At 46.1% G+C, this 13,597-nt stretch overlaps 1 protein-coding gene across 16 annotated transcripts in view; it reads left to right on the forward strand.

The window, feature by feature from the left end:
* Window positions 1-13,597, forward strand: part of PDPR (pyruvate dehydrogenase phosphatase regulatory subunit) — a 113,791-nt gene that overhangs the window by 18,063 nt on the left and 82,131 nt on the right. For 12 of the 16 annotated variants that reach the window (XR_012154441.2, XM_073307110.1, XM_073307104.2 and 9 more), the window contains 4 exons: window positions 5,089-5,170; window positions 5,270-5,433; window positions 6,739-6,860; window positions 12,805-12,922. Coding sequence is in view for 15 of the 16 variants with exons in the window: in XM_073307110.1 (XP_073163211.1) it covers window positions 5,089-5,170; window positions 5,270-5,433; window positions 6,739-6,860; window positions 12,805-12,922 (486 nt within the window). In the remaining variant the exon portion in view is untranslated. Of the gene's footprint in view, window positions 1-5,088; window positions 5,171-5,269; window positions 5,434-6,738; window positions 6,861-12,804; window positions 12,923-12,971; window positions 13,561-13,597 lie in introns of those variants that run through there. The other 4 variants (XM_073307115.1, XM_073307114.1, XM_073307118.1 and 1 more) reach the window with 4 other exon arrangements.

Raw genomic sequence — 13,597 nt, forward strand, 5'->3', positions numbered from 1 at the left:
CTTTGACCACACTCCTGTCCCTGTTGTTTCATTAGTTGTCCCCTGGATTTATTTGGTGTCCAGGTCCTCTGGATCCCCCTCTTAGGCTGGGGGGGGGATCCTTTAGCAGTGGATGGGCTTTGCCCGCCCACTTCCCGGATCCCAATACAGCTAGTCCCTAGGTCTCCAATTTTTTCAAGGGTTACCCCTGGAGCACCATTACTTTGTGGCTGGGCCTTGGTTTCAGCACCACTGTTTCTCACCATGGCTTCTTCAGTAAGACCAAAAGAACCTGAACTCCTGTTGGAGGGAGACTTTACCCCTTTGGGAGCAGATGTTTGCAGCAACACAGGGCAGCCTTTTCAGTACAGGACAGCTTTTCTTAGTCCACTAGAATACAATATTTTAGGTTCCTTAAATTACAATGGAAGAGCAAAGCTTATATGTACATCCATGCTGGCCAGACAACCTGCCTCTTTTGCCCAGAATGTTCAAGATTAAATCTCTCACTGCACAGGGCAGCTGTATCATAACAGTTTTCTAACACCTCGGTTCTTTGTTTCCAGCCCTAGTCACCCTGTTTGCACATGATCTGCCTCCCTTGGCTCCCAATAATTAAAAGTTAATGTCCAGTCAATGGTCTTCCATCGTATCTCCAAAGGAAGCTAATGATACGTTGGCAATTCTTGATGATTCATTCATACCAATCCTGACATGCTTATGTGACTTACATACATCTCTTAGCTCCCTGTCCTAGAGAAGATGACAGCCCCTTGAGTCATAGTAGATCACAACATAAAAGTGAATGGGGAAACAGTCGTATGTTTTTCATAAAAATACAGAAATTTCCCACATTCTGTACAACTACATAAATAGAACATACTTCATTTTTCAAAGTCAAGCACTCAAAAGTTAGGATATGCCAGTATTAAGTTTCCTTCACAACCTTAATTCAGTCCCCTTGTATGTATGTGTTATGAAACAGTATGCCTCTCACAATGCACAGATTGGATGGTGTTCTCTTAACAGCTGTTCATTGTATGGCACCATGCCTTATTTACTGCATGTTGTTTTGAAGACAGAACTGTTAATTTCCTTATTGGCTTTCCATGATGCTTATCACTACAATATCTGAGGGCTTCACAAACATTAATGAATTTATTTTTACAACACTCCTGTGAGATTAATCATAGAATATCATGGTTGGAAGGGACCTCAGGAGGTCATCTAGTCCAACCCCCTGCTCAAAGCAGGACCAATCCCCAACTAAATTATCCCAGCCAGGGCTTTGTCAAACCTGACCTTAAAAACCTCTAAGAAAGAAGATTCCACCACCTCCCTAGGAAATGCATTCCAGTGCTTTACCACCCTCCTAGTGAAAAAGTTTTTCCTAATATTCAACCTAACCATCACCCACTGCAGCTTGAGACCATTACTCCTTGTTCTGTCATCTGCTACCACTGAGAACAGTCTAGATCCATCTTCTTTGGAACCCCCTTTCAGGTAGTTAAAAGCGGCTATCAAATCCCCCCCTTATTGTTCTCTTCTGCAGACTAAACAATCCCAGTTCATAGAATCATAGAATATCAGGGTTGGAAGGGACCCCTGAAGGTCATCTAGTCCAACCCCCTGCTCGAAGCAGGACCAATTCCCAGTTAAATCATCCCAGCCAGGGCTTTGTCAAGCCTGACCTTTAAAAACCTCTAAGGAAGGAGATTCTACCACCTCCCTAGGTAACGCATTCCAGTGTTTCACCACCCTCTTAGTGAAAAAGTTTTTCCTAATATCCAATCTAAACCTCCCCCAAAGGTTCCCTCAGCCTCTCCTCATAAGTCATCTGCTCCAGCCCCCTAATCATTTTTGTTGCCCTCCGCTAGACTTTGCAATTTTTCCACATTCTTCTTGCAGTGTGGGGCCCAAAACTGGACACAGTACTCCAGATGAGGCCTCACCAATGCCGAAAGGAGGGGAATTATCACATCCCTCGATCTGCTGGCAATGCTCCTCCTTATACACCCCAAAATGCTGTTAGCCTTCTTGGTAACAAGGACACACTGTTGACTCATATCCAGTTTCTTGTCCACTGTAACCCCTAGGTCCTTTTCTGCAGAACTGCTGCTGAGCCATTCGGTCCCTAGTCTGTAGCGGTGCATGAGATTATTCCGTCCTTAGTGCGGGACTCTGCACTTGTCTTTGTTGAACCTTATCAGATTTCTTTTGGCTCAGTCCTCTAATTTGTCTAGGTCCCTCTGTATCCTATTTCTACTCTCCAGCGTATCTACCTCCCAGTTTAGTGTCATCTGCAAACTTGCTGAGGGTGCAATCCATGCCATCCTCCAGATCATTTATGAAGATATTGAACAAAATAGGCCCTAGGACCAACCCTTGGGCCACTCCTCTTGATACTGGCTGCCAACTAGACATGGAGCCATTGATCGCTGCCGGGTGATTTAGCCAGCTTTCTATCCACCTTATAGTCCAGGGGGTGTTAGACCCTATCTGTAAAAGGGGACTAACATATACACTAATTTTGGGTGCCCAATTTGAGACATCTAGGATCTAAATTTTCTGATAGCATTATATAGCACTTAGTATTCAAAATGCAGATCTCAGTTCCATTGATTTTAATTGCAGCTGAGAGCACTCAACACTTCAACAGATCAGACATCAGGATCTCAAGTCAAGCATGCAGAAAATACACACGCAATTAGTGAGCACTATGAAAAGTTTAAGTGATTTGCCAAGTATCATATAGGAACTCCATTACAGAAGCAGGGGTAGAATCCAGTTCTTCAGGCAAGCATTCAGCTGCCTGAACCATGAAATCATCATTTCCCTTCCCACTATCCTCTGCCTCAGTCACCACTCCACTATCGTGATTCACCCCCAGAGCAAGTACCTCTTGTGCACTGAATGAGTCTGGGGTCCTATGGGAAATAGCCTTTCATTACATTATCACATAATCTATCTTGATGTGCATATATATATATATGCAAAAGGGGACAAATTAAGGTTTCAGGGGATCCTTAATTCTAGCATTTCCGGAGTTCTGAGTGCTTGACTTTTAACATAGTTTGTATGTATTTTCCTCGGTTTTTAAATATGCAAACTGGAAAAAACAGAAATTCCATTGTGTGGTATCAAATTGAAACCCACATCGGTCATCAGCAGGGTCAAAACCTTTAGATCCACCATATGAGTTAAACCACAACAATTAATGAAGTAACTAATAGCAGTAACAGGTTGTCACCCTCTGTGGACCAGCACTAGAGGGGATGGGACATTTCCAGCGGGTTTCACAAATAGCAGAGGAACACTGAGACTTAGGGAGCTGAGGTGACATTCTGGGATCTGGAGGGGAATGTGATCTAGTGGGCACAGAGCTTTCTGCCTGCTGTCCCCAAACCTAACCCCTTCTGCCAAGCCCCCTCCAACCTTTCTCTGTCCCAGACTCTCTCCCCTCCCCCAATTCCCAGCTACTTGCCCAACCAATCCCAGTCCCCCTGCCACCCTGCTCCTCATCTGTTCTTTCTGTCCACTGCCAGTCTCCAGTGACACACACCCTGTTCCCCATTACCACTGGATCTCAGTCCTAGTGTCCTTCCTTGGGCTTCTTGGCCAATCTCTGTGTCCCCGCCCCCATCTTCTTGTCCCAGTTTCCTTACCCAGCTAGCCTTAGTTCTTCCCCTGAACTCCATCTCCTCATCACATCTGTCTCCCTTCCTCCCTCTCCCCAACACCTCTGGTTCAAATCCCAATCTTCTCACCTAGTCAGTCCCAATATCCCCACTCCCTTCCCCCAAACTCATCTGATCTCAGTCACCCACTTCCCAGTTTCCAGTCTCTGCCCAGCCAGTCCTATTCTTCTCCCTCTCCTCCAGCTACTTGTCCCAATCTACTCTTCCTGGCATTCCCTTCCCAGGTCCTGTTCCCTCTGCATTCGAATTGGGCAGCTTCCTCCTCCAGTGACCAGCCCTGATTCAGTCTGCAGTGGCACAGAGCTGCAGCTTCAGGGAAAGACCTGCTTAGCCCCAGGCCACAGCATGCTCAGAGTGGACGTAATCTTTGGGGATTTAGATGTGAGACTCTAGCAGGTCTCTGCTGTGCATGTGTGAACTGTGATTTTTTTTCAAAGGCATAGCTTGGTTAAATTTGGTTGATTTTCCCAGGGATGGCAAAAGGTACATCCCTGACACTTAGACTACCCCCTTGCCAAATTTCAGGTCCTTGCTCCAAAGCTGGGGGAACTTTAGCTTTTTAAAAGAAACAGTTGCCAAAATTTTTAACATGGGCAACAAATTTTTCCCTAGCCTCATTCTCAGAATGGCTGAATCATTTAGGCTGAAATTTCAAAATTAACAAAAAAAAAAAAAAAAATCTGTTTGAAGCAGACAGCTGACATGGAAGATTTCAGCCCACACAGTTACCGTTTGGCAGAACTATAAGCAACAGAAAACAGGGTATTACAGTGGAATGTGTCAGGCAACCTTAATAGTCAGCGTTACTAGCCCTGCCTATAATTAAGTTTAATATTTAAAGGGTCATATTCGTCCATTAAAGCCAATGGATTTACCTTGGTGCGAAAAGGTTTACATTCATTTATTGCATGTTAGTTTTTTCGTCAGCTTATTAAGCAGTTATTAGAGCACATGGGGCACTGGTCTGAATCCCTAGTTTTAGCCTCTTCTTGCCCTGCCAGTTTCTCCTTTACTGGGCAGAAATGTGTGGCATATAATCTGTGAGAGTATTTATGAACCTGCATCCGATGAAGTGAGCTGTAGCTCACGAAAGCTTATGCTCTAATAAATTGGTTAGTCTCTAAGGTGCCACAAGTACTCCTTTTCTTTTTGCGGATACAGACTAACACAGCTGCTACTCTGAAATCTGTCTTTATGAACCTGAGTAACTTTTAGTATAAAGCAGAATTAAAATAACTTTAGTAGTCTAAATTAAACTGTGCCTTGTAAAACAATTGTAGGTTACTAGCTAATCAGTATATGAATGTGGGAAGCTTTTTTGACTACTGTGTATTGGAAGCAATGATTCTGCTGAAACATGAGGGCTTGGAGAACCTGCCCAACTTTGACTTGACTTTGGTCATTGTCTTAGGTTACGTGAAGACAGGCTCTATCTCACTGGCTCAGACTCAGGATCGATTGATCTCCCTGAAACGCATTGCCTCAAGGCTCAGGTACATATGAGAGAGAAACTGTACCTGATCTTAAACTTTTCCTGTGCTTGCCTTTCCTGAGAAGCTAATGACAAGCATCCTCTGTGTGTTCTGTGGCAGTGTAATGGGAATACCTTGTGAAATCATGGCTCCAAAACGAGTGGCACAACTACATCCACTAATCAACATTCATGACCTTGTGGGTGCCATGTATGTACCAGAGGATGCAGTCGTATCATCTGCCGATGTGAGTCTTGCTCTGGCAAATGCTGCCTCTCGAAATGGTATGAATATTTTTAATCTATAATATGCCAGCTCCCTTGTGTGATGTCTGCCTTTTTGTTATAAAGGAAAATGACCCTTTCATAGGGATGGTATCAGATTTGGGATTCATCTTATTCTCTTTTGATGACCAAAGTCTACTAATTTCTTTAAAGGAAATATTCTTTAAATCTATTTTTCTCCACCCTAAAGTCAGGTCAGATCTTGTTTGGGTGCCGCATCTTTAGAGATATTTAGTAGAAGGAATCACACACCACAGGCTGCTGTAGTCATTATTTATATACAACCCTACAAGTCTACACAGTGCTTTACAATAGGTAGAAACCCAGATGGGAGCTTAGTCTAAAGGCACAAGTGGATTCATACCAGTCTGGACAGTTTCATTATATATGAGCCTAGAGGGGTGTGAGATCAGAAGCTGGAATATTTAACTGGACAGGTGGATTTTTGGGGATTTGGAGGTGGGCCTGGCATATGCCATTGGAAGCTTGTTCAGTGAGATTGGGGTGGTCTGAAAGAAGGGACAGTGTCATGATTTAGCAAAGGAGATGGGAGTGGAACTTGGTCAGATTGGAGGAAGCTTATGAGGTGAACAAAGGTGGAGGCTGTATGGCAGCGGCATGTTCTTTGTGTATAGCAAGGCGTGAGGCCAACAGCCAATTGCCTTCAATGCTCTGGAAGTGCTATTCTTATAATTTAGCATCTCTTAGTATTGTACTTATGACCTCATATCATTGTCTTTGATTGAGAAAAATGTCGTTCGTCTCACTAAGTGCCACACAGTTGGGTGCCCCAGAACTGCATTGGCTGGATCTTCTGTTTGCCAGCTGGATTTCTGAGTCCCGCTTGTTTTCAGTGTCATTCACTAACTGGGGCAAAAATGAATGACTGTGTTCCCTTGAAATAACCATTAGCTTTTGTATCTGTGCCACCATCCAAACTTAAGACTCCAGCGTTTATAAATAAAGTTTATAGAGTCTTTGGTTTACAGAGTTCCTTCCTCACACTTCCTTCCTCCATAAATGCCATCTGTGCTCCCTATTTGTTTGCTCCTGTCGCCCAGTATAAGTCTCCTCCAAAAAAGGTTGTAACTCCAGCTCACTGCATTGCAGGATCTGTCCTGCTCCGTTGTACGCAAGCCCTTCTGCTAGTTTCCCTGTCAGAGGGTTTCAGCTAGATCAGGGAATGCCTGTGTCTGACACGGAGGAGAGATGGTTCTTTTGGCTTTGGGGGTAGCAGCCTGATTTTTTCATCCTCTCAGTAAGGCCTGTGGTATCCTGACTACTTTCTCTGGCCTCTCTCTGCAGGTGTCCAGATCCATGAGCGGACAAGCATCAGCCATGTCATGGTCCAGAAGGGTTTTGTGACTGGAGTGGAGACTGACAGAGGACAGATTGAATGCCAGTATTTTGTCAACTGTGCTGGGCAGGTTAGATCTGATGGAAATTTCCCCCTCTGTGTCCTCTTGTAAGGACTCCCAGTGTATTCGGTAGCTGTAATAGCAGAGGAGGAGATCATTCAGTAACCAGTGAAAAGAGCATGTCACGTTTCTTCAGAACAAACGCACGCTTGTCAACCCCAAAAATAGGAAAATATTGGTTACATCCCGAAATAGCTGAGTTCACACCCTCTGTCTCCATGCTATCTCTATCCTAATTAGAGCAGTCCTAACAAGCAGTGCTAAGTTTCTGCCACCCATGTATTTGTTTTTAATAGTATTTTTACTTTATAAAGAAGTGTATATGTTCTGTATTTTCTCTGCAGTTTCATGCATTATAATGTTAAGGTTCACTTTGGCCTGATCTGCTGCAGTACATCAAAGGCATGCCAAAGGCATCAAAGGCATACCCCAGAATGGTAGTTATATTTAAGTCCTGGTCTACACTACGAGTTTAGGTCGAATTTAGCGGCGTTAGATCAATTTAACCCTGCACCTGTCCACACGACGAAGCCATTTTGTTGACTTAATGGGCTCTTAAAATTGATTTCTGTAGTCCTCCGTGACGAGGGGATTAGCACTTAAATTGACATCGCTGGGTCAAATTTGGGGTAGTGTGGACGCAATTTGACGGTATTGGCCTCTGGGAGCTATCCCAGAGTGCTCCAGTGTGACCGCTCTGGACAGCACTCTCAACTCTGCGAAGGCTTTTCCTGTCTACCTGGCCAGTGCATCGAACTTCTGAATTTCATTTCCTGTTTGGCCAGCGTGGCAAGCTGATCAGTACAGGTGACCATGCCGATCTCATCAGCAGCGGTGATCATGGAGTCCCAGAATCGTAAAAGAGCTCCAACATGGACCGAACAGGAGGTACTGGATTTGATCACTGTATGGGGAGAAGAATCGGTGCTATCAGAACTTCATTCCAAAAAACAAAATGTCAAAATATTTGAAAAAAAATCTCCAAGGGCATGAAGGACAGAGGCTATAACGGACCTGCAGCAGTGCCACATGAAACTTAAGGACCTCAGGCAAGCCTACCGAAGAGGCAAACACTCGGGGTCAGACCCCCAAGCATGCCGCTTCTATGATGAGCTGCATGCAATTCTAGGGGGTGCCCCTACAAATAACCCACCCCTGTTCATGGACTCCTGCAAGGGAGTCTCACGCAATAGGGATGAGGATTTTGGGGACGAGGAAGATGATAGCGCACACCAGGCAAGTGGAGAAACCGTTCTCCCCAACAGCCAGGAACTGTTGATCACCCTGGAGACAGTACCCTCCCAACCCAGGCTCCTGGACCTTGAAGGTGGAGAAGGCACCTCTGGTGAGTGTACCTTTGTAAATATAATACACAGTTTAAAAGCAAGTGTGTTTAATGATGAATTTGCCCTGAAGACTTGGGATGCATTCGCAGCCAGTACAGTTACTGGAAAAGTCTGTTAACGTTCTGGGGATGGAGCGGAAATCCTTCAGGGACATCTCAATGAAGCTCTCCTGGAGGTACTCCCAAAGCCTTTGCAAAAGGTTTCTGGGGAGGGCAGCCTTATTGCGTCCTCCATGGTAGGACACTTTACCATGCCATGCCAGTAGCACGTAGTCTGGAATCATTGCATAAGAAAGCATGGCAGCGTGTGGTCCCGGTGTTTGCTGGTATTCAAGCAACATCTGTTCTTTATCTCTCTGTGTTATCCTCAGGAGAGTGATATCATTCATGGTCACCTGGTTGAAATAGGGGAATTTTATTAAGGGGACATTCAGAGGTGGCCAGTCCTGGGCTGTTTGCCTGTGGCTGAAAAGAAATCATCCCTGCTGTTAGCCATGTGGTGGGGGGAGGGGTTAAGCGATCATCCCAGAGAATTGGGTGTTGAGGGGGTTTAGTTGGGTTTGTGCTGCACATTAACCTGAAAACATCAGCCCCTCCTTTTAAATGGTCAGTGTGTCTTTTTAAATACTACTCTCCCTTTTTTCCTCCCACAGCTGCAAATGCCGCTATCATCTCCGTCCCAGAGGCTAGCGCAGATAAGAAGGTGAAAAAAACGCACTCGAGATTAAATGTTCTCTGAGCTCATGCAGTCCTCCTGCACTTAAAGAGCCCAGCAGAATGTGTGGAGGCAGACATTGTCAGAGTCCAGGAAAGCACAAAATGCACGTGAGGACAGATGGCTGGAGCAACAGGAGAGGTGGCGGCAGTGTGATGAGAGGAGGCAGGATGCAATGCTGAGGCTACTGGAGGATCAAACTGATATGCTCCAGCATAAGGTTGAGGTGCAGGAAAGGCAGTAGGAGCACAGACTGCCACTGCAGCCCCTGTGTAACCAACCACTCTCCTCCCCATGTTCCATAGCTTCCTCACCCAGATGCCCAAGAACAGGAGGGGAGGGGGCTCTGGGCACCCAACCATTCCACCCCAGAGGACTGCCCAAGCAACAGAAGGCTGGCATTCAATAAGTTTTGAAGTGCAGTGTGGCCTTGTCCTCCCCTCCTCCCCCACCCCTCCCGGGCTACCTTAGTAGTTATCCCCCTATTTGTGTGATGAGTTAATAAAGAATGCATGAATTTGAAACAATGACTTTATTGCCTCTGCAAGCAGTGATCGAAGTGGGGAGGGGAGGGCAGTTGGCTTACAGGAAGTAGAGTGAACCAAGGGGGTGGGTTTTCATCAAGGAGAAACAAACAGAACTGTCACACCGTAGCCTGGCCAGCCATGAAACTGGTTTACAAAGCTTCTCTGATGCGCAGCGCACCCTGCTGTGCTCTTCTAACTGCCCTGGTGTCTGGCTGTGCAAAACTAGCAGCCAGGTGATTTGCCTCAACCTCCCACCCCGCCATAAACGTCTCCCCCTTACTCTCAGATATTGTGGAGCACACAGCAAGCAGTAATAACAGTGGGAATATTGGTTTTGCTGAGGACTAACTGAGTCAGTAAACTGCACCAGCGAGCTTTTAAAAGTCCAAATGCACATTCTACCACCATTCTGCACTTGCTCAGCCTGTAGTTGAAGAGCTCCTGACTACTGTCCAGGCTGCCTGTGTACGGCTTCATGAGCCATGGGAGCAAGGGGTAGGCTGGGTCCCCACGGGTAACTATAGGCATTTCAACATCCCCAACAGTTTTTTTCTGTTCTGGAAAGCAAGTCCCTTGCTGCAGCTCTTCAGACAGACCAGAGTTCCTGAAGATGCGAGCGTAATGAACCTTTCCCGGCCATCCCACGTTTGATGTTGGTGAAACGTTCTTTGTGATCCACCAGTACTTGCAGCACCATTGAAAAGTACCCCTTTCGGTTTATGTACTGGCTGCCTTGGTTCTCCAGTTCCAAGTAAGGGATATGTGTTCAGTCTATCGCCCCACCACAGTTAGGGAATCCCATTGCAGGAAAGCCATCCACTATGACCTGCACATTTCCCAGAGTCACTACCCTTGATAGCAACAGCTCAGTGATTGCGTTGGCTACTTGCAGCACAGCAGCCCCCACAGTAGATTTACCGACTCCAAATTGATTCCCGACTGACCGGTAGTTGTCTGGCATTGCAAGCTTCCAAAGGGCTATCATCACTCACTTGTGAACTGTGAGGGCTGCTCTTATCTTGGTATTCTTGCGCTTCAGGGCAGGGGAAAGCAAGTCACAAAGTTCCATGAAAGTGCTCTTACGCATGTGAAAGTTTCTCAGTCACTGGGAATCATCCCAGACCCACAACACTATGCGGTCCCACCAGTCTGTGCTTGTTTCTCAGGCCCAGAATCGGCTTTCCACGGCATGAACCTGCCCCATTACCACCATGATGTCCAAATTGCCAGGGCCCGTGCTTTGAGAGAAGTCTGTGTCCATGTCCTCATCACTCTCATCACCGCGCTGCCATTACCTCCTCACCTGCTTTTGCAGGTTCTGGTTCTGCATATACTTCATGATAATGCGCGAGGTGTTTACAATACTCATAACTGCTGCAGTGATCTGAGTGGGCTCCATGCTTGCTGTGGTATGGCGTCTGCAGGAGAGCAGAGTTGCAGGGGAAGTAGTGGTTGGATGACCAGTTTTGCAGACCTACTGCACAGTCTGCTACTAGGACACAACAGCTTAGCGGGCTGCACGCTCGCCGAGGTATGGCGAGACGAGAGCAGGAGAGCAGAGTTGCAGCGGAAGCGGTGGATGACGACAGTCATATAGAGGACCTGTGAGACCACCAGGAGAGCAGAGTGGCAGCAGAAGCGCTGGTCGGAAGACCAGTTTTTCCGACCTACTGCACCGTCTGCTGCCAGAGCAGGAGAGCAGAGTGGCAGCGGAAGCTGTTGTTCGATGACTATAGTTAGCATCCTACTGCACCGGCTGCTGAAAGCAGTATGGGGCCCGCATGGAAAAAAGGCGCGAAATGATTGTCTGCTGTTGCTTTCACGGAGGGAGGGGCAACTGATGACATGTACCCAAAACCACCCGCGACAATGTTTTTGCCCCATCAGGCATTGGGAGCTCAACCCAGAATTCCAATGGGCAGCGGAGACTGTGGGAACTGCGGGATAGCTACCCACAATGCAACGCTCCAAAAGTCTATGCTAGCCTCAGTACTGTGGACGCACTTTGCCAACTTAATGTGCTTAGTGGGGACACACACAATCGACTGTGTAAAATCGCTTTCTAAAAAATCGACTTCTATAAATTCAACAGTTACAGAGTAACAGCCGTGTTAGTTTGTATTCGCAAAAAGAAAAGGAGTACTTGTGGCACCTTAGAGACTAACCAATTTATTTGAGCATAAGCTTTCGTGAGCTACAGCTCACTTCATCGGATGCATACTGTGGAAAATACAGAAGATGTTTTTATACACACAAACCATGAAAAATGGGTGTTTATCACTACGAAGGGTTTTCTCTCCCCCCCCACCTCACTCTCCTGCTGGTAATAGCTTATCTAAAGTGATCACTCTCCTTACAATGTGTATGATAATCAAGGTGGGCCATTTCCAGCACAAATCCAGGTTATCATACACATTGTAAGGAGAGTGATCACTTTAGATAAGCTATTACCAGCAGGAGAGTGGGGTGGGGGGAGAGAAAACCCTTCGTAGTGATAAACACCCATTTTTCATGGTTTGTGTGTATAAAAACATCTTCTGTATTTTCCACAGTATGCTTCCGATGAAGTGAGCTACAGCTCACTTCAGCTTATGCTCAAATAAATTGGTGAGTCTCTAAGGTGCCACAAGTACTCCTTTTCTTTTTATAAATTCAACCTAATTTCATAGTGTAGACATACCCTAAGAGGAGACTAGTGCATGCTGTTTGCTTGGCACTGTAATCTAAGTGGCAGCCTGTTAAGAAGCATCCTGCAGTGTGGCAATACACACCTGCCAAGTCTCACTCAGTGGGAGGGGTACATCTTTCTGAGGTGAAGGACTTTGCTGTGACTCTTAATGAGACTATTGAATCTCCATAATGTTTCTGAAAACCTCCCTCATTCTAACTGTCACAGCTTGTCAGCCCTGAAGATATATTTGCCAGTTGATGTTTCTCAGCCTGCAACTGGCCATCTTGGTAACATGGGACCGCAGCAGTCCAGGAGCCCAAGAGAAGAATCATTGTCTATTATGTTTTCTTCAGAAGCCAAACCAATAGTGACTTCACTGTATAAATTCTTCTTCTTCGTCTTGTTTATTTTATATCATGATAGCACCTAGAAGCCTCAGTCATGGACTAGGCCCCCATTGTGGTAGTTGCTGTTCAAACACAACAAAAAGATCTTCCCTTCCCCAAAGAGCTTATAATCTAAGTAGAGAGGGGGGAAAAAAGTAAATTTCTTCTCTGTCTAAGGCAATATTGCAGCAGCGTAGACATGGACCTGCTCTGGTGCTGTAGCAAAAGCACTCCGATGAAGACAAAATAGGCCTGTGACTCGGCTTTCTCCCTGTCACTTCCATCCCAACTAACCCTTTCTGGTTTCAGTGGGCCTACGAGCTGGGTCTCTCCAGTGAAGAGCCGGTCAGTATCCCGCTGCACGGCTGTGAGCACTTTTACCTCTTGACACGTCCCTTGAAGAAGCCACTAGAGAGCAACACACCAAGTGAGGACTCTCCCACTTTGTTTTATTTTGCTGGTGAACTCTCTCTATCCTTCCAAAGTCAAGGCTGGCTGGAGAGTAGAGCTGATGTGTGCAGACCTGAACTCTGCCAGGAATGTGCCTGGCGTTCAGGCTCACTTGCTCTGAGTGCCCTCTCTCAGAGTTGAGGTGGGGAATAGTTGTCAATTTACTCAAATATAAACTCTTGCCACAAAAGATGAGCTCTTTTGGGTTTACCAGCTCAGCTAGCAAAGATTGTGGCTTGGGAATGATTTTGACTCTTGCTTTACAGGTGGTTGCATCTCTGTTGGATGCATCAACTATGCACCACATGCTCTGGAGGGATTGTGCTAACCTTGCTATTATGTTCTCCTTGGAGGCTGCTGTGCCCATATGGGCCATGTATTTCTCTCTTTCAGATGAAGTTAAGGCTTTACAATGGCATTTGCATGTCATTGAGCAGTAGGGGGCATCCAGTGTACTTGAGATAACTACACTTCCCTCCCCACACACCTGGCTTTTGGCTCCCTTGAAGGAGAGCGCACATATGGATACCAGTGCTGGGAAGTGGAAAACTCGCGTGCTCATGCGCACACACACGTGCAGTCTGTCTTTTTCTCTAGCAAGCATTTCCGCAACTAGTAAGTAATGGTTATGCTCCCCTAGGAACCCAGCTCT

Source organism: Lepidochelys kempii, chromosome 12 (assembly GCF_965140285.1).
Source record: "Lepidochelys kempii isolate rLepKem1 chromosome 12, rLepKem1.hap1, whole genome shotgun sequence".
Classification (NCBI taxonomy): domain Eukaryota; kingdom Metazoa; phylum Chordata; order Testudines; family Cheloniidae; genus Lepidochelys; species Lepidochelys kempii.